Source organism: Mobula birostris, chromosome 15 (genome assembly GCF_030028105.1).
Source record: "Mobula birostris isolate sMobBir1 chromosome 15, sMobBir1.hap1, whole genome shotgun sequence".
In the NCBI taxonomy this organism is placed as follows: domain Eukaryota; kingdom Metazoa; phylum Chordata; class Chondrichthyes; order Myliobatiformes; family Myliobatidae; genus Mobula; species Mobula birostris.
In genome coordinates, this window is record NC_092384.1 from 18,132,504 (window position 1) to 18,154,537 (window position 22,034).

At 40.3% G+C, this 22,034-nt stretch overlaps 1 protein-coding gene across 5 annotated transcripts in view; it reads left to right on the top strand.

Annotated features, from left to right (window-relative positions):
• Positions 1-22,034, top strand: part of pdpr (pyruvate dehydrogenase phosphatase regulatory subunit) — a 57,668-nt gene that overhangs the window by 21,220 nt on the left and 14,414 nt on the right. For 4 of the 5 annotated variants that reach the window (XM_072279382.1, XM_072279383.1, XM_072279384.1 and 1 more), the window contains 4 exons: positions 566-758; positions 4,516-4,640; positions 6,531-6,686; positions 20,180-20,313. In XM_072279382.1, the coding sequence (XP_072135483.1) occupies positions 566-758; positions 4,516-4,640; positions 6,531-6,686; positions 20,180-20,313 (608 nt within the window). Of the gene's footprint in view, positions 1-565; positions 834-4,515; positions 4,641-6,530; positions 6,687-20,179; positions 20,314-22,034 lie in introns of those variants that run through there. The other variant, XM_072279386.1, reaches the window with a different exon arrangement.

The following is a 22,034-nucleotide window of genomic DNA, read 5'->3' on the forward strand; positions in this document are numbered from 1 at the left end:
GTAAACTATGCACAGACAGCATCTTGAGTCAGAAGCCTGTTGTCACTCCCTCTGTCTTTCCCTGGGTGTGAGATCAAGCCTGTAGAGTTATTCTGAGCGTTACTTACTGGGTCCAAATGTAATTGCTTCCTACACCTGTATGTGAAATTTCAGTGATTTGTGTACAAGAGTACCCAAGTCCCTTTGAACACCACCGCCATTTTAGAGTACCCGGCCTTCCAGACTTTTTTCTTTCAAAATGGATGACCTCAGATTTTTCCCACCTGAAAATAAATAGATTGTTTCCCTTTCAAGGCTACTATATGTAGTTGTACCTACAACATTATGATTGGTTTATTTTTGCGAATTTTAAAACTCAACAGAAATTGGACATTTGAGGGGAGTACTGAGCTTAATAATATTCACTTGAGAAATGGCTTCTTGGGGGCAGGGTGGGGTTACAATCCAAGAAAGAGGAGGCACTAAGATGGAGGATGCAGCAAATGGCTCTGTGAGAGGGGTGTGCGAAGGGGTAATGTGGAGCTCTCTACCATCACAAACTGATATGACCATCCTGTGTTCCCAGAGCCACTGCTGGGTGCATTGCTGAGGCGAATGCCCTCCTTGGACACCACGGAGATCCTGCGGCTGGTGAACTGTCCAGAGTCCTTCACTGCTGACATGAGATGCATCATGGGAGAGTCAGCAACTGTGAGGAACTACTTTGTGCTGGCGGGAATGAACTCCTGCGGCTCATCCTTCGCTGGTGGAGCAGGAAAGTGAGTGGAAGTGAGGAATGTGCTCTCAGAACACTGTGGGCATGAGTGGGAGGCCTTCCGCAGGGGCAAGTGATGGTGGGTTTAATTTAAAGTAAAGCATTAGCTGATTCTTGTATTTAACCTTTCCACCTGCCACACATGTTCTGGATCTTAGGCAGGTGAGAGAAGTGTTGTTATATTGCCACAGAGAGAAAACAGGGTTCTGTGCTTTTTCAGCCACCTTATTTATGTCAACAGTCAACCAGCCTTTTATGTTTATCTTATTTTTTAATTTTTACCATAGTCTCATCAACTATCTCCTTGGTTCTATCACTCACCTACATACCAGGGGCAATGAACAGTGGCCAGTTAACTACTCACTCTTGTCTTTGTGATATGCAAGGAAGCCACTCGGTCACAGGGATACCAAACAGACTATGCCTGAGGTTAGAATTGAATCTAGCTCTTCGATACAAGCTGACATATGTAACCCAGTTTAATTAAACCCAAAGATGTAATGTTAGAAAGCTCCACCTGCAGAGGGATGAAACGAGGTTTACTGATTTTTTTTTAAAAAAAAAGAGAATTTGGAAAAAAACACTATGCGAGAATAAGCATGGCTGCCACAGGGGTGGATAAGAGTGGAATTAGTAGTGAGTATCTTTACCCTACTAACTCTCAGACCTCAGGGTGAAACCTCTGGAGGAGAGACAATAGTGATAAAAGATTTATTGAAGATTCGGCTGTAACATGCAACAGCCTTAATAAGACAATATCGGTAGAGACGAGTGTCCAAGATCCCGACCGTGTAGTCGGGAATTAGTTCTGTGAAATCATATCGAGGGATTTGGCTGAGTTTTTGTACAAGTTTTTGAATTGACTTGCCGTGGATGATAAACTATTTCATTCCAATGAACCAAGAAAGAAGGTGGCGAGCTACCCAAGATTCAACCAACCAGCATGAGAACAAATGGTTTCATGATGCGAGGATTTAATACAGTTGGGTGTATAAGTTTATTTTCATTTGAAGAATCCAAATTTGATTTGCTGCAAAAACTGATTATTTTTGCAAAGACTTCGATAAGTTACTGAATGAGATTTACTTTGTTTAAAAGTTGTGATGTTGGAGAATTGTCGTGAAAGGAGTTAAACTGTGTATATATAATTTTTGAATTTGAATTTAAACGTACTGCCTGAAACTGAAATTGAAGTTAACTAAAATACTTAAGAACGGGAATTATAGTTGGTTTTCTAACTAACTAACTAGGGTAAGTAAAAAGGAAAGTTTAGTCTGTAAACTTTTAAATAGGGAATAACACTAGATCTAATTAGTTGGAGAGATTAGAGTAATAGAGGAATCTCACTGATTCTAATTAAAAAGGAATTTGTTTTGGTTTGGTATCTAAGATTTGGAACCTAAACAGAGTATTGGAACTTTGAATTCTTCATGCTCATGTGAATATTTTGTACATATTGTTTTTTTTCTTTAAAAAAAAAACCTTATCTCCAGAAGTGTGTGTTTTCTATTCACTGCCTCCTTCCAATATCTAGCATCTTCTGATGGCATACTCGCACCTAGTGTAGTGCTCTGTAGCACAAGCACAAGGAGATCTGCAGATGCTGGAAATTCAGGCAACACACACAAAATGCTGGTGGAACGCAGCAGGCCAGACAGCATCCATATGAAGAAGCAGTAGTACCCTGTAGTTTGATTTTCGCAGAGTGTGGCGACTAATCATACGCAATAAGACCGGTGCTGCACATGTGTTACACATAGGAGCAGATTTAGGCCACTCCACCTTTCTATCATGGCTAATTTATTTTCCCACTGAGCCCCATTCTCCTGCTTTCTCCCCATAACCTTTGACGCCCGTCTAATCAAGAACCTATCAACCTCCATTTCAAACGTACCCAAATTCTTGACTTTACAGCCAACTGTGGCAACCAGTTCCACAAATTCGACACACTTCAGCTGAAGAAATTCCTGCTCATCTCTGTTCTAAAGGGACAAATTCCCTTGCAGTGTTTTTTTAGATTATGAGGACACTCAGTCCTCATTTATTGTCATTTAGAAATGCATGCATTGAAAAGTGATACCATGTTCCTCCAGAAAGATATCACAGAAACACAGGACAAACCAAGAATAAAACTGATAAAACCACATAATTATAACATATAGTTACAACAGTGCAAAGCAATACCGTAATTTGATAAAGCAGACCATGGGCACGGTAAAAAAAAAGTCTCCAAGTCCCGATAGCCCCATCATCTCACGCCGACGGAAGTGCCGCAAACTTGCCGATGCATTGGAAGCACCCGACTGCAGCCGACTCTGAGTCCGTCCGAAAACGGAGCCTCCGACCAGCCCTCTAACACCGAGCTCAGAGCACCATCTCTGCCGAGTGCTTCAACCCCGCCCCAGCTGCCGAGCAACAAGCAAAGCCGAGGACTTGGGGCCTTCCCCTCCGGAGATTCTGGATCACACACTAGCAGCGGCAGCGAAGCAGGCATTTCAGAAGTTTCACAGTTGTTCCTCCGTGCTCTCACGTCTGTCTCCGTCAAATCAGGATTGTGCACGGCACCCTACTTGACAAATAACAGATATCATTCACCGGAGTGGCCGCTGCAAGCTGCATCGTGTCGTCATCTTCTCCCGTTTGCTGTGTATATCGATGAAGTGAACATTCACGGCCATCCCCACCTACAAGTAATTTCATTTCCTTCTCTAATTTACATGTAGAGTCCACTTTATTACTGTGCATAACTTGTCAAGTTTCCAGTGCTCAGTCAATTCATTTGGTTTAGTTGAAGATTGTTGAGCGCTAGTTGATGTTTGTAGAATTGTCAGGGGCTACACAGCATGGAAACTGGCCCTTTGACCCAACCCATCCATCTGGGCAAGTTGCCTACCTGAGCTTGTCCCATTGGTCTGTGTTTAATCCATATTCCTACAAACTTTTTTATCCATGTCTTGTAGAAACTGACAATAGGCACAACACCTAATAAGAACGCATCTGTGCCCTTATTTAACCAGGTTCCCTTAGTTATAGGTACATTAAAACTCCAGTCATTCATTGTTCAAAAATTCTGATGTTCTGCCATCAGACTTATTCATTAGTCTAGCATGTGAACTGGATTTGAGGTGCAGCCAGAGGAGGGGCAGGGAGTGTGGATGGGCCCAGGGTTTGCCCTGTGAGCTAGGTGCACAACTGGAGCCTAGCTTGGAGAATGAAGAAAAGGAACATGGATAGATTGTGGCTTAGTTGGGGTGTGAAGTACACTGGTATATTTCACATTTCAGCTCACTGGAAAATTTATTATACTGCTGTGTTACATGTAAAACAAAAGTGTGTTTTGGTATTGATAGCAATAATATCCTTTAGTCTGGAAAATCTGCTCGTGAAACACCATCGAAGTCCCAAGCATGTTGTATTATTGGTACCTTCAGTGAATCCAGTTGTAACATTCACTTAGATTAAAGACTAAAGCATAATGCTTTATGAATATTTTGACCTCTGTACTGTTGTGATGGATGAAGTCTGAATTTGTGATGAATATAGTTGGGTTTATCTATGGGTCATTATCTGTTGGTGACTTGGGGTGGAGAGATAAATATTGCTCAGCATGCAACTTGGTTGACAACTACTTTATCAATTTTGATTTTACCTCAGTGGAAATAAACTTTGGAAGTTGTGTACAAGTAACAATTGCTACCACTGTCCTTCAGTTAAATTTCTATTGCTTGACCTTTGATCCAGTGTTTTCTTTTATTCTGCAGGTTCTTGGCCGAATGGATGGTTTACGGATACCCCTCAGCAAATGTCTGGCCACTAGACATCAAACGCTTTGGAGTCCTCCAGAGCAGCCGCACTTTCCTTCGACATCGTGTCATGGAAGTGATGCGTAAGTCTGCAGACAGTTGATGTTTAAATGAAGTGTGTTTGAAAACACAAACTTGTTGTGGTGATGCAGTTTAGAGGCCTTTCACATAACAGGCTGGCTGGCAAATCTCGGGCGAGGAAGTTGAGGATGGTGTGCTGCTGTGTTGTAGTCTTGCTGCAAGTGAAATGGGGTGGTGGAATTCCCTGGGTCCTGGCTGTTATTCACACACACTGAATTCCAGAATTCTCTTCAGTTTCTCTTGCTCACAGGAGGAAGAACTGTAACTGTAGTGGACTGAGTCAGTCAGCTCTGCTGCCCCACCCACTAATGTGAAATATCCCACTGCACCTGTGGCTCCAACATTGCACTGAGTTTCTATCTACACTTTCTGCTTCCCTGGTATAGCTGCCAACACAATCATCATCCTTCCCACTCCGGAGATTCTGTTTTCTCCCTCCTTTGTTAGTTAGAAGATTTTTTTAAAAAAAGCTTGAAAGCACGTGCCACTAGGTAAAAGGTGAGTTTCTATCCTAGTATTATCAGACTCTTGAACAAATTTCTCATTGCTAAAAGTTGATCTCTGATCTCTAAATCTACAATCAGGGTTCAGTTTCCACCCTTGTCTGTAAGGATTTTGTGTGTTCTCCCCGTGACTGTCTGGGTTTCCTTCGGGTGCTCCAGCTTCCTCACACATTGCAAAAACGTAGGGGTTAAGGTTAGTAAGTTGTAGGCATGCTATGTTGGTGCCGGAAGCACGTGACACTTGCAGGCTGCCCCCAGTGCATCCTCAGACTGTGTTGGTCATTGATGCAAATGATGCATGTTTCAATGTATGGTGACAAATAAAGCTAATCATTTTTTTACCTTGCATTTTATTTGCCTTCGTAGACAGTACTTTCTCAAACTGTAACTATAACACTATTATAATTTTTTTTCTTTTAAACTACCTTGATGTACAGTATTTATGGCATGGAAATTAAGCTTTTCACTGCATCTTGGTACACATGACAATAAGAAACCAATTTCTCTTGTTCTAATTCCATTTGTTTTTCAAAATAGAAGAATTCTAGCCTCCCCTCTTAGTGGGAAACAAGAAAGGAAGAATTGAAAGATTTTCTTCGGGATGAATGCAAAAATTGTGGATTTGAGCAGCATCTGTGGAAAGAGAAAGCAGTCAATATTATTTCCTTTTTGCAATGATGAAGTGCAATGATGTTTGATCTTTTTAATTTGATGGACGTTAACATCCCCGATAAAGAACTGATTTACCTGAAGTGTTTCCATTTTGAAAATCATTAACAGTTTTCAGTTTTATTTGCTTTTTTTTTCATAAACGTGAGTAGTTGTTATAGGAGAAGTGATAGTGAGGACTAATAACTAGTATATAGGGATGCAAATTGTGTTAATGTGGTAGCAGGAAAGTGCAGACAAAGCCTAAAGGTAGTGACATAGAATATGGCAGTGTCGAAACCCAAAATTTCAGGAACTTAATTATGTTATAACTTGTACCCATTGTTTAAATAAGAAAATGAATTTACTGTTAACTAAAATAGATGTATGCAGAATCATTTTATTCTGTAATCAAGACCTAGTTTGTTAATTAGCCGTTCTGTAACCACCATTTTGATAGCAAAATCTAGTTTTACTGTTAAATCAGATTTCTGTGTAATCTTGTCAGCTGAGGAGGTAAAAGCTGTACCAAATTCGTGCTCAGTTAGATCAGTTTTGTCCGCTCTCTTGGTGAGCACCAGTTTTACTGAATTGCCCATTATTTGGAACACCAACTCTTGAGAGGCCTTTCTGTTTGCTCCTATAGTAGTTGTAAATTGTGGTGTCATTTCTTGAGTGGTCTGCGTTGGGTCAGGTATTGGTTGAAACATTGCATATTTACTCCCCTTTTTACAATTGCAGCACTAATGTATGAACTGAAGGTTCCCCGATGGGATTTCCAAACTGGCCGACAACTCAGAACGTCTCCCTTGTATGATCGTTTGGATGCACAGGGTGCTCGCTGGATGGAAAAGCATGGTTTTGAGAGAGCTAAGCATTTTGTCCCTCCTGGGAAAGGTGAGAGCACATCAATCATTTGACTACACAATGCCATGCTTTGCTGATGTTGTTAAATGTGGCTTTAATTAATAATAGGAAACTCTCTAGTGTAGATCTGTAGATCTGCATTATCAGGGATGCATCTCACCCTAACCATGGACTTTTTACTCTCCTCCCATCCGGTAGGCACCACAGGAGCCTCCGCTTCCAAATCAGCAGGCACAGGAAGATCATCTTCCCTGAGGCTGTGACACTGCTGAACCTCTCATCACAGCGCTAAGCAGTATTGCACCTGTATTGTACTGTCTCAGTACTCTTACATTTGTGTGCTGTAGCACTTTTTTTATTCGCAGTTATTTTGTAAATAACACTTCTTTGCATTTCTGGTCAGATGCTAAATGCATTTCATTAGCTTTGTGTCTGTACTCGGCACAATGACAATAAAGTTGAATCTAATCTAATTAATGTTGATATTCAAAATTGATAATTACACTGAAACCTACTATCTGACTCTGCAGCATGGGCCATATATAATGTAGTTTAAGTATGAATTGCAGTTCTATAAAATGTTCAGCTGCTTAGCTCATCCAAAAGTGAATTCTTCAAAGTTAAGAATTTATAGAGTGTTGGTTTGAATTGGACTCTTGTAATGAAGTGCAGCACTTAACATATATGCAGCAGTTTTGCTGAGTTATCAAAGTAATAAAGAGATGGTTTATTTTAGTGGTGTTGGGTGAAAGACAGTTTTGTCGAGACACCAAGGAAAGCTCTTTGTTCTTCAGAACTCTGCCTTTGGGATCTTGTATATTCAACTGTAGTGATGTGTTAGCCTAACTCTTGTGCTCAAGTTTCTGGAATGGTATTTGAACCTATATTCTTCTGACTCCAAAGCGATAACACTACTATTAAGTCCCAGTTGGCATCATTTTGGACAAAATGCAATGTGACCCAGTCTGAAAGGAGCTTTGTCTGTTTGTTTTATTTCTGTCTTTGTATCTTGGGTTACTATTTTTAAGTTCTGAAGGTATTATGCCTGGCTCTTTATTTTTGCTCAACACTAGCTCATCCAATGTTTTCAAATTAAACACTTGTCACCTCTCCAATTTCCACTGCAAGAGATGAACTATTTCAAATGTGTACATGCCCTTTTGAGTAAGTGGAGATGTAATAAAAGCTGCAACCGCTCAACTGTAACATATTAACATTGCATGTCTATATTGAATGCTAAACTCTAATCCAGTTCCTGTTGCTGCACCAGATAATCTATTGTAGTTGCACTCTAAACACATTCTTGCTGTGTTTGCATTGGAAATAATGCAATATAGGAAGTCTACTGAGAGTTGTGTCCTATTATGGAGCAATTTAAATTAACACCTACTGACCAACTCTCTCCATGCAAATAAATAAATGGTACCGTGATCTTTGCCCTAGCTGCTCTCCACAGATTCTCTGCTATTGAATACAATAGCAGTTCAACTTGTTGCATCTTGTGTTCTTTTGCTGATCTCATGAGACCTTTGGCCAGTTACCAACCCTCCCACTACTCAAAGCATTCACTCCATTCAAGTCATTCATGATTTTTTTGAAGCATGTGTTTGTAAGTTGAAGAATGATTTTTCATACTTTAATCATGACAATTATGCAAATGAAGCCCAGTCTCAGTTAATCAAAGTTTTCTTCTGTAAAGATAGCTGCCTGAGTTTGCTGCAGATTGTCAGCTGACCAAAGTGAAGGATTTACCTATGTGGTCTTGTTCTTCTCCATGTGTCTGTATTCTATGTATGTGCCATTCTAAGCATTGGTAAAAGCAGCCACCATTAATTTCTTCTAGAGACAAAATTCTGCCCTCTTTCCAGGGCGTGTTCTACTGTGGTAAGCAGAGTAGATGCAGAAATGGAAGCTCAAATCGGGGCAGCTGTGAGCTTCAGTAGACCATTAGCAACAGAAAGTCATAGTCATACTTTATTGATCCTGGGGGAAATTGGTTTTTGTTACAGTTGCACTATAAATAATAAATAGTAATAAAACCATAAATAGTTAAATAGTAATATGTGAATTATGTCAGTAAATTGTGAAATAAGTCCAGGACCAGGAAAGGCACACTGTCACAATCTGTAACCTCATGGATCAGCACATTCCGTGTCCTACCATTATAATCAAAAGGGAGATTGACTCCGAATAGTGCAGGTCATGAGTGGAGTGGCTCTGGACATACCAAAATAAAAGAACTGCCAACCTGCGAAGCTGCACTACATGGCTGCAGCTGTTAGATGGCTGAATGCAATATACAGGGCTAAATGAGCCTACATCCAACGGAGCAGATCAAAGCTCTGCAATCTTATACTATAGTTGTGAACAGTAGACAATGAAACAGCAAACAGAAAGAGGTGGCTTTAAGATTGCCCTCCCCCTTTCTGAGAGTGGTGCCAGACTTATTTGCGCTGAATCATTTGTGTTGAGGTATAGCCAAAAGTGTTGAATGGATGAACTATCTCAGCTGCTTCCTGAGACCCCTACCATCACAAACTAGTGTTGAGCCAATTGGATGTATTCCACATGATATTAGTTAATGGCTGAGACTACTGGGTACACTAATGGACAAAGGAGTTGACCATATTCTGGTAGCTGGACAATCGAAGCTCCTCCTCCAGACTTCTAGGCAAATTATTCCAGTCTGTTTACACCACTGCCATCAACATGCAAAATTGCCTGTCCATAAAATGGCTGAGTTCAGTCCAGATAGTTACCCAATCAGTTAACAACAACGTGGACGAAATTATTGTCAGAAGTACAATCAGGCAGCACTTGCTAACCAATAACTGTTCACAGATGCTCAGTTTAGGCTTTGTCAGGACTACTGGGTTCCACATTTAATCACAGCCATTGCTGAAAAATGCATTGAAGAATTGAATCCCAGAGGTGAGGTTGTGGTACTGAATGTCAAGGCTAACTGGTTAGACTCCTTAGTCAAATAGTCATTGTTTGACAATTTTGTGGCAGAAATGTCACTTGCCAGTTATCAACCCATGTGCATATGTCTGAATCTTGATACATGCCTCCATGAACTGCATCCTTTACTGAAGAGTTGTAAACAGAATTAAACATGATGCAACCTTCAGCAAATGTCCCCACTTGCATCCTTAATGGAAGGAAGGTTGTTGATGAAGCAGTCAAAGTTAGTGGACCTAAGACACTGCCTCTGCAGTGCTTCCCTGAGGCTGGGATGATTGACTTCTGTTCAACAGCCATCTTTCTTCATGTGAGGTATGGATCCAGCTATTGAAATGTTTTCCCCTTTGAAGCTTTTTGACTTTGGTTTAACTAATGTTTCTTGATGCCACACTTAAAATTAGAATCAAATTTAATATCACCGCATATTTCGTTAAATTTGTTCACTTAACGCCAGCAATATAGTGCAATAAATGATAAATACAGAACAAATATGAATTGTGGTAATATATGTATATTAAATTAATTATTTAAAGAAAAGCAAATAGTAAAATAAAGTGAGGTAGTGTTCATGGGTTCAATGTCCACTTAGAAATTGGATGACAGAGGGGAAGAATTGAATTGACTTCATTTCTTACATCCTTCACGTACATGAGGAGTAAAAATCTTTACGTTATGTCTCCATCTAAGTGTGCAATATGCAATCATAGTAATTTATAATAAATAGGACAGTCAATATAACATATAACTCAAATTAACGTGAGTTAATCAGTCTAATGGCCTGTGGAAGAAACTGTCCCGAAGCCTGTTGGTCCTGGCTTTTATGCTGTGGTACTGTTTCCTGGATGTAGCAGCTGGAATAGATTCTGGTTGGGGTGACTTGGGTCCCCAGTGATAATGACAGGCATGCACCAGATTGAAGTGGCTCCACTACACTACCTTATCCACCATAGCCCCACATACCTCACCACACTAAAGTCCACAATGTTATCTCTCCCAGCCCCACATATACATCCACCAGCTCTACCCTCAAACCTAATCCTAAAGTCCAAGGAGGCACACACCCCTCACTAAACCGAGGCGCACCCTGATTAACCCTGGCCACACCCCCACAAACCTGTAGCCACTACATTACCCTATCCGCTGTAGCCCTACATACCTCACCACTCTAAACTCCACAACCTTATCTCTCCCAGACCCACATATACATCCACCAGCCCTACCCACAAACCTAATCCTAAGGTCCAAGGGGGCACGCATACCCTCTAATCTTAGGCGCACCCCGATTAGCCCTGGCCACACCTCCACAAACCCGATGACTTGTGTAAGGAGGAGCAAGATCCAATAAAGGCAAGTGTTGGACCTGGTTAATGAAGGCGTGGGCCAGATCAAAGGGTTGCGTGACACTGAATCTCAAGTGATGAGGTCAAGAAGCACAAGAGGGATGGTTCTCCCTCTGCCCGCAATGCTCTCAATCAATCATTATTATTTTTCACACCCTGTCTTTGTAAATGTCCTGAATCATGGGAAGTTCACAACTGCAGATGCGCTGGGCTGTCCACACCACTCTGGAGAATCCTGCGATTGCGGGAGGTACAGTTCCTGTATCAGGCAGTGATGCAGCCAGTCAGGATGCTCTCAAGTGTGCCCCTGTAAGAAGTTCTTAGGACTTGGGGGGGCCCATACCAAACTTCCTCAACCGTCAGGTGAAAGAGGCGCTGTTGTGCCTTTTTCACCACATAACTGGTGTGTACAAATGACGTGAGGTCCTCGGTGATGTGGACATTCACCTATTCCTGAACCACTGAATGTGTGCCTTCAGGCTTCTGTACCTCCTTCCTGATGGTAACAATGAGAAGAGGGAATGTCCTGGGTGATGGAGGTCTATAATAAGGCACTTTCTGAGGCACTGCCCCTTGAAAATGTCATGGATAAAAAATGAGGCTAATACCCATGATGGAGCTGACTAGTTTTACAACTTTCTGTAGCTTTTCTCAATCCTATGTGGTAGACCCCCACCCACACTAGCCAGTGATGCAGCCTATCAGAATGTTTTCCATGGTACATCTGTAGAAGTTTTTAAGTGTTTTAGGTGACGAACCAAATCTCCTCAAGCTCCTAATGAAATATAGACAGTCTTGCTGTCTTTATAGCTTCATTGATATGTTGGGACCAGGTTAGATCCTCAGAGATATTGACACCCCAGGAACTTGAAATTACTCACTTTCTCCACTTCTTATCCCTCTGAAGATGAGTTCATGTTCCCTCATTTTACTTGGGTCAAATACTTAGGGTGTCCCACTGGCATCTAGGAGACCACAGACCCTTTTACTCAGAAGTGCAGAAGCAGTAGTTGTATGGGACAGCTCTACCTTTCCAAGTGGTACATCACCCTGACTTGGAAATGTATTACTTTTCCTGCACTGCTGGATGTAACAGTTGGAATATTTTACTTGCAGGGTGGTGAGGGTACTTTTACCAGAACAGCAGCAACTTACAAACGGTGTTCAGAGAAGGGCAGTGAATTGCTTTGCTTGTGATGTCAACATTCCTGGAAATGAATACACCTGCATAGAGCTGGTGCATCTAATCTGCACACTGCTAGTTGGGGAGTAACTGCTGGCACTTTTGTTTCTGAGGCAGGTATTGGATTTGATAAGATGACTGATCATTGGTAAGCTGGTTACTTTCCAGCTGGCTACTTTCTTTTTTTTTAATTTTATTTTTATTTGGATAAGGAATTCACAAATATCATGTACTTTTTTCACACATATAACCTTTTCCATTTTTTTATATGTATAAAACTACAATTATTTATATATTCTTAAGTACACATTGAGATGATATAAAAGGAAAATAAACATTTAAATAGATAATTATGTACTGTGGTAAATCTAACCTATTAGGCTAAGTAATGGAATTAGTTGTTAAGAAAAATGGTAATAATAGTTTCCATATAACCCTTCTGGACCATTTCCACTGGTCCAAAATGTTGTATATAAGCCTATGTATCAACCATTGTAGGTGTTTATATCTTAATTTTTTCATGCTTGCTCCTGCCAGCAGACATAATTATCCAATCCCTATGTACTTATTTACTTAATTTTTTCATTTTTTTATCCCTTTCCCAAATCTTTCCCTTTACTTGCGTTAATTCTCTATTTTCCAAAAGAAAACAAAAAAAAACAAACATTTAGACTAGGGGTGCTTACGTTAGCAATATTACTGTGTTGATGAGAAGAGCAGTATAAATCATTAGGAGAGTCATCTAAAGTCTGCTCGCATTGGGGTTATATATTCAATCCATTTATTCCAGATTTGATAAGATTTTTCTTTTTGAGTTCTCAGGGAGTAAGTCAACTTTTCCATTTTAAATATTTCCAAGATAATTTCGTACCAATCTTCTAATGTAGGTGGTATTGGATTTAGCCATTTTCTAGCGATTGATTTCTTACTTGCCGCTAAGAGGGCCTGCAGCAACTTTGTATCTTCCTTCTGTTCAAGAAACAATACATGCCCCAAATAGAGCGTCTCAAAGTTCAGAGGTATCTGGGACCTAAGTACCTTAACTAATGTTCTATGAATACCTTCCCAAAATAGACTTAATTTAGGGCAATCCCAAAAAATATGAAAATGATTTGCCTCCTTGGAGCTGCACCTTCTCCAACACATCACATTTGTATCTTTATATTTTTCCTGATATGGGGTCTTGAAGTATCTTATTATGTTTTTCCAACAATGTTCTCTCCAAGTCAAAGAATTAGTCGAGGACCATTGAAAGCTGCAGATTTTCCCCCAAGCCTCCTCTGAAAGTACCAAACCCGCTTCTTTCTCCCACTTCTCTTTAATATACAGTGTATTTACATTTTTAGCATGGGAGAGTGCATTATATAATCGAGAAACTGATTTACTAGGTATTGAACTGCAAGCGGAATTCAGAATCTTGAAAAATTCTAATTCTACTGTTGATAGGTCTGTATATCTACAACTCTGGTTAACATAGTTTCGTACTTGAAGGTACCTAAAAAAGTCATTATGTTCTAGGCCATGTTTGTCCTGCAGGATTTGGAAACTTTGTAATACTCTTTTATCTATAAATGAGAGGTAGGTTGTAAGACCTTTCTTTATCCATAGCTCAAATCTTTTATCTCCTCTGTTGGGAAGGAATTCGGTATCATATGCACACCATCTAAAGAGTTTTAACATGTTATTAATTCCACATGAATTAACCACCTTCTGCCATACTTTTAATGTAAGATTTATCCAAGCGTTTTTAAATTTTTCCAACTGGGCCATCAATCCTTTGTCAGCTATTGAGGCCTGAAGAGGAAAACTGTCAACTAGTCCAAATTCTATTTCCTTCCATCTAGCCTTATATTCCCTATTACACCAATATAACAGAGGGGTTATCTGTGAGGCATAAAAATAATTTCTCAGGCAAGGAAGAACCATACCTCCTCCTTCCTTCCCTAACTGTAAGGTGTTATATCGAATTCTAGGTTTCTTTCCTTGCCAAATGAAGCGGGAAATCCATTTGTCCCATTCCCTGAATTGATTATCATCCACCTCCACCGGTAAAGTACGGAAAAGATACAATAACCGAGGAAGAATATTCATTTTTATAGTATTTATCCTTGAATTTAAACTTAAAAAGGGGATAAGATTCCATCTATGCATATCTGCTTTTATCTCTGAGATTAATGGCCCATAATTTACCTGTGACAGTGTTGAAAGATCCTTCGGCAGGGTTATTCCTAAATATTTTAATGATTTTAATGATTTAGCTTCCCACTTAAGATCATATGTATCCTGCAATTTTTTGGATGGTGTATAATTTAGGGACATAACCTGCGTTTTCTTTACATATATTTTATAACCTGATATTTTCCCAAAGTCATCCAACAGTGTAAACAATCCTATAAATGATTTTTCTGGTTCACTCAGACCAAAACATCATCTGCGAATAACGCCACTTTCTGTTCAATCCCTGCCACCTTGATACCTTTTACGATTTCGCTCTGTCTTATTAGTTGGGCAAGTGGTTCAATATATAGCGCAAAAAGGAGAGGAGAAATTGGGCATCCCTGTCTAGTGCCTCTCTCTAAGATGAAGGAGTCAGAGAGGTCCCCATTTATCTTAATTCGGGCTGTAGGGCTGTCATATAGAGTCTGAATTACTTTAATAAACTTTTCTTGAAAGCCAAATCTTCCTAACACTCTGTATAAGAATGCCCAACTAACCGAATCAAAAGCTTTCTCAGCGTCCAATCCTACTACCATTGTCTCTGTCTCGTTCTTATTAACCTGTTCTAATATGTGCAGAGTTCTCCTTATGTTGTCCTGTGTTTGTCTTTGTTGAATAAATCCAGTCTGGTCTAAGTGGATTAGGCCAGGTAAAAGCTTTTCCAATCTGCGCGCTAATATAGATGTAAATAGTTTGTAATCTAAATTAAGAACACTAATTGGCTGATAATTGCCACATTCTAGTTTATCTTTACCCTCTTTAGGAATAACTGAAATAATCGCTTCTCTCCAGGAAGGTGGAGTTTCAATTAAAGGTGTTAAGTAGTAATGGGGCTAACTGTGTCTTCAGGGACTTGTACCACTCTGAGGTAAACCCATCAGAACCCGGGGACTTTCCAGCCTTTAACCTAGAGATGGCCACGTTCAGTTCTTTGACAGTTACTGGTTCTAATAAACTTCCATTTTGTAAATCTGTAAGTTTAGGTAGATCTAAAAAATTCAATACACTGTCTATATAGGGCTCATTGGGGGCCCGGGGTTGGGAGTACAGCTCTCGATAATATGTTTCAAAACTCTCTTGAATTTTCCCTATTGTACTCTCCACAAGCTTTGTCTTTGGATTCTTTATTTTATGAATTGTATTGTCTGCTTGTTGTTTTCGTAATTTATATGCTAATAATCTAGCTGATTTACCTCCTACTTCATAATTCTCTTGTCTCAGGTAAAGAAAATTTCTTTGAGTTTCCAACGTATAAATATCGTCAATTTCACTTTGCAATTTCCTAATTTCCTCTTTTCGATTTGAATTACTTTTGTTGCTATCTACAACTTGAAGTTGTTTTAATTTTCCTTGAAGGTCTGCTAATTTTTGTGCATTGATTTTTTTCATGTGAGTGGTAATGGAAGTAATTTTCCCCCTCAGTAGAGCTTTCAGTGTATCCCATAAGATCACTGGTGATGTTTCTCCCATGTCATTAAGGTCCAGATATTCTTTGATTTCTCCCCTTAATCTCTCCATTACTTTCGGGTTATTGAGTATATGTGAGTTTAGCCTCCATAGTGTTTTCCTCATTTTCCTTTCCAGGATTAGAGACATACAGAGACTGGGCTATGATCCGACAGATCAATTGTTGCAATATTACAGTTTTTTATCCTGAGTCTATCTGTATTAAAGATAAAGAAATAGTCTATCCTTGAATAGGCTGAACGAGGGAAAGAGTAATATGTATAATCTTTACTAGTAGGGTGTAATTCCCTCCAGACATCTATAATTCCCAACTCCTCCATCAATGAATTCACTTTCCGAGTCAGAGGTTTATTCTGAGTAACTATTCTTGAAGAATCTAATATAGGATTTAATCTAATAAAATCCCCTCCACAAATTACTACCCCTTGAGAACTGACCATTAGGTCAAAAATGTGTCTATAAAATGACCATTCACAACCTGGAGGAGCATAAACATTCAGCAATGTTATTTCTGTACCTTCTATTCTTCCTGTGATTTTTACAAACCGTCCTTCTTTGTCTCTAGTCTCTGAAATATGTTCATAATTAAGAGTACTTGATATTAAAGTAGCTACCACTCTTTTGTGACTCAATCTATATGATGAAAAAAATACATGCTTAAAGCCCATTCTTTTTAATTTTCCATGTTCAGATTGGCTTATATGTGTTTCCTGGAGGAAAGCTATTTGTGCCCTCTCTTTTTTCAATTTGGACATAATCTTATTTCTTTTAATTGGATTCTAAACCCCATTAACATTATAGGAAAATATTTTTACCAATTCAGTTTGCATTTTTCTCTAGTAGAAAAAAAAACACTCTCCTTTTCTAACCAAACAGTAAGCAATCCCTTCTCAACAGTAAACCAAGACATATAACCATACCCTAGACATTTTTGAACGTGCAACATTTGAAAATTTTTCCCGACTTCCCACAGTGAGGCCTGAGCACCGACCCGCCTCAGTTCAGAGGGATAACCTCTATCTTCACCCTGTGTTAGAGGGCCCTCAGCAGTTTGAATAATCATAGAGAATTTTCTCCTATTTATGTCTCGACCATATTGCTATCATTCAAGTTATTCCGTCTAGTTTATTTTAAGTTACCAGTTTTCATTTTACCTTTAAGTCCGATTTACTCTTTTCAGTCATTTCTCTTAATTAATCTGTGTTCTCTGTACATTCGCGTCTGAATATTTGCAGCTTTTCCTTGTAGTTTGACACTCCGGTTCGTGTGGAGCGTCCTCGCCGCACTAACTGCCACGACTTCTGCCGAATCCTCTCCAGTAGCGACTCCGGTTGGGTGATAACTTTAATAGGTAGTCCCCGGTCCGCCAGGTCCAATGTTGCCTCCTCCACCGTAGCGTAAGTTTTTGTCCCTTCGTCGTAAAAGACTCTCAGCCGAGCTGGATACAGGATCTGGAATCTGATGTTGTTTTCCTTCAGGACTCTCCATGTTTCCGTATATTCCTTCCGTCTGGCAAGAATCCCCGGTGCGTAGTTGTGGTCTAAACTGATTTTACAGTTGTTCCACATGAAACCTTTCTTTTGCCATGCCCTTTTAAGCACCTCTTCCTTCGTTCTGTAACTGAGAAATCTGACCAGAATCGATCTGGGCTGGGCGCCTGCTGGAGGCTGTGGTGCCAACGCGCGGTGAGCTCTTTCTATCTGTAGGTCTTTTGCGGCCGGTATATCAAGGTTCTCTCTAAGTAGCTTCTCCACGAAGGGAATCATCAATCCGGGTTTACCTTCAGTTCCTTCGGGAACTCCGTAAATCCTCACATTTTCCCTTCTCGTGTGGCCTTCCTGATCTATTAGTTTCCACTGGAGCTGGTCTTGCAGCTTCAGCATTTCTGCTATCACCTCCTCTGCGTTTTGTAGCTTCTCTTCAATTCCAACAATCCTCGCTTCGGCTTCATCTATCCGCGAGTTAGTTTTTACTATTTCTCCTTTAATATCTTCCAGCTGTTTGCTGTTATCTTGTCGGAACTCGCGAATCTCTCCGAGAATCAAGGACAGAGTCACCGATTCCCCCTCATTATTTCCGTCCTGGCTTGCCGTGGGGGAGCTAGGCCCGTCGCCTTGCTGCGTCTCTTTATGTTTATCAGCCTTCGGAGCGGATTTTTTAATCTTGTTCTTAGACATCATCCTTGCCCCTTTTATTAATATAGTTATGCAATATTAAGTATTTGTCTAAATTCGATTATGGGGCAGTTTACCTTCTTTTTTGTCGAGAGACCTTTTCTTTACGCTGCCATTCCCTTGATGACCCGGAAGTCCCCCCCCCCCCCAGCTGGCCACTTTCTGAAGAACCCACGAAGATTTCAGTACCATCAGGTGGAGGAAACTCCTGGCTTTGTCAGCATGCAAGTACTTAACCATCCAGCAAGCCAGTCCCACCCAGAGAGCGTTTTGGGGAATGGAGCTCTCAGGGCCTATCTCTCAGTCTAGATCTGGGGTGGGTGGATTGGGAAACTGAATTTGGTGAATATTGCTCTTAAGTTTCTTTGCTAAAATTATCAGGCAGCAAGGCAGATCTGTTTGGACAAACAATTAAATTAAGGCAGAAGCCAGCCTCATTTTTTCTTCAGTTAAAAAAAAATAGTTTTTCCCCATTTCCCTTTAACTGCAAGGTAGATTGATATGCCTCATGACATCACTCAGTTGTTTGCAGACAGGAACAAAATGCAGCCAAAGGATATTTGAGCAAGATTACAGAGGATTTCCAGTCAATCACTTGTGAAATAGGAAGTCACATTCATGTGCAAAAAGGCCCAGTTATGCTAAATGTGACTCTCCATTGCACCAATGAATGCTGTGTGGCAAAGAGCAGACATCCACCCTGCAAAAACTCATTTCAGGGAGGTAGTACCATCAATTTGCGGGAGACTCCAGGGAGAGGTGGGATGTCTGCAATAGAGTAGCTCCTTAGCAGCTAGCCAGCTAGTTTAAATAACGTTAGCTATGCTAATGAACAAATGACTGCTGTTAAACTCAATCACCTCAACATGTCTTTTGCAGTCGTAACCCACCATGGGCAATAGAAAAGTCACTGTTGCAACTAGTGCAGCGAGCAACACTATCATTATATTGATCCCTGTTAGGCAGGGCTACACTTTAGTATAGTCTGGGGTGACGTACGTTTTATATTTTCTTTTTTTAGAACACTCTGCCACTCCGACTTTTTTTGGAACTCACTTGCTCTTTCTCGCGCGTGCTCTCCCGCCTGTGGTCGCACTCACGCTCGCTCTCTCGCCCGTGGCCGCTCTCACTCGCGCTCGCCCGTGGCCGCTCTCACTCGCGCTCGCCCGTGGCCGCTCTCACTCGCGCTCGCCCGTGGCCGCTCTCACTCGCGCTCGCCCGTGGCCGCTCTCACTCGCGCTCGCTCTCGCTCTCGTGCACGTGCTTGCTTTCTCTTGCTCTTGCTGTCTCGCACGTGTGCACGCTTGCTTTCTCGCTCTTGCTCTCGCTGTCTTTCTTGTGGTCGCTCTCACTTGCGCTTGCTTTCTTGCTCTTTCTCTTGCTTTCTTGCTCTTTCTCTCACGCTCGCTCTCAAAAAAATCAATTTCCAGGACATTGTATATAATTTACGGGCATCAGGGAGCCACTATTAATATGCGGGAGACTCCCGGAACTTCCGGGAGAGGTGGGATGTCTGAAAGAGTACACCAGCAGGTCAACCTGCTGTATCCGGTTGGGGGTTCACCAGTCTCATTGTCGGTCAGCAAACACTAAGTTGCAACCACAGACTATGAGGGAGTCATAGGTGGACATTGTCTAGAATGTTGTTAACACCTTGCTATCTGGCTCTTCTGCTTTTGTAAGTTTTCTAACAATCCTCCTTGGTATTTACCAAACCTAATTTTATCTTCCCAGAAAATTAAAATGTTATCTGTATCCAATTATAAATTGGATAAATTTGTAGAACGGAAATGGACCCACCACTGAGCCCTTGGTTTACAACACTGCTACCTTTTATAACTAAGTAATATTACTTGATGCCCAGATTCCATCTGTTGTTTCAGTCTCGCTTTTTATTATTCTATATGTTTCTCTACCTCCGTTAATATGCAGGAACATCTTGCTGAGGATGATGATTTTTGGAATTATCTATCTCAGAGCGTTGTGAGGAGAATCGTTAACTTAAAGAGGATGTAGATACATTTTTGAAAGATCAAGGAATTGAGAGCTATGAGGAACTGATACTTGAGGGTTGGGACAGATAAGCTGTTGGGCAGGTGAATGAATCACTCTTGCTTCTGTTTCTTATGCACATACGTTTCTGAATTCTGTCTGAGATTCCTTCTTTTATCTTTCCAGATTTGCTGCAGTTGGACCAGAGGAAGACCTTCTACAAACCTGATTGGTTTGACATTGTTGGAGCAGAAGTGACATGCTGCAAGGAGGCTGTTTGTGTAATTGACATGTCATCTTTCACCAAGTTTGAACTTAGTGTAAGTTTCATAGGTAGAGTTCATATATAGCACAGTAAAACATTCTTTGGCCTAACTAGTCCACACCATCTAGGCTCATCTATTTGTAGCATTAGGCCTACAACCTTCTAAAGCTTTCTCTTGTAGCAGCACGATCAAGAAAAATTCAGTCTGTTTAGATAAGCAGTATGTGACAGGTAGTGAAGATTTTCAGGACACTTGGTGAACTCCCACAATGGTATCATGAACTCGAAGTCTTTAAAAATATAGACTTGAAAGATACTTGTAGCAAAAAAGTCACAATAGAGCAGAAGGCTGTATTCTCACTGGCTGGGCACCAGGTTGAAAAGAAACCTGTCAGGAGATTGTTAAAGGAAATGAGGACAAAGAAAGTATATGAGAGTAGGCAATAACTGACAACAGAAAACATAAAAGTATTTTGATAGATTTATAAATGGATAGTAAAGGGGGATAAGCTGCAAAAATAGTCTTCCACTTATTGAGGTCTCAGAGAAATAGATTCTCAAAGAGAAAGAGGAGATGGCTGTGATACAAGAGTGCAAAAATTAAAGCAGAGCTTACACAAGAAAGTTGTTAAGACCCCAGGTCCAAACGTGACATGGGAATATTTGGTGGCAATTATTGATGTAGTGGCCATGATCTTCAATTTGGGGACTGTGCTAGAAATCTGGGGAATTATGAGCACTGGTCATAATCATAATAACCAAAAACACTAGCTTACCAAAGCCGTCGCAGAATTCTTAAGTCTTATTTAAGTTCCATCCAAACACATTGTTGCAGTTGAAAACTGTATTCTGACTTGCTATAATGTTTCATTCATGGCGTTGTTAACTTTCTCCTACTATTTCCAAGGTTGTAATATGTTCGCTAGAATGGGTTTGTTGAAATTACACGGACTATTGAGCTTTTAATGTTAACCTGTACTCATTAGACAGCTTTTCCCATGTTACAAATGCCTCCTTTGTTGCAATATAGTTCTGTGGTACCTCCCTTGTATCTCTACTCCTAGAACTCATTGTTTCTTAAATCTGTTGTACATGGTAATTTTAAAAAATCGTCAACAGACTCCAGAACCATCTGATGTTCGAATGATTGTTCTTTCAGATTTCAGTCTGCTTCAGTCTGACATTACTCTTAAGGTTGACTGGTTATAGATGCCATTCCTTGTTAGACTGGATTAGATAAATGGAAATGCATTTCTGGTCCCAGGTCCCTCCTGCGTGGCACAAACTATATTCTAGCGGTCTATAAAATAATTTATATCCATGCATTGTTTCATGTGGTTTTTATCCACTTTTTATTGCAATATCATCCAGTACATTGCCCACGTGTTTAGTTGTGTATCCAGATGTAGTTAACTGCCTTTAGGATTAGTAAATAAAAAAAGTAAGTAATAAATACAATATATTATATGATCCCAAGCTTGTATTCAGATGAGACCTGTATGTCTGTTGCTGTCATTAAGCATTTGTGAAATGCTAATGTGTGTTTGAAACTTTTTATTTCAGGTTGTTTAGTGGTTTTTTTTTTTTTGCTTATTGCATGTTCACGATTAATGTTTCTGAAATATATACATGTAATGTATATTTTCAATACGAAGTGCTCTTAAGGTCTTCTACTAGCATTTAGTATGTTTCAAAAGCATTGCTATCATAGTCACATCTGTAGTTTGTTGGTCTTGGGGTGTGACATGTCCAGATCATAAGACATAGGAGCAGAAT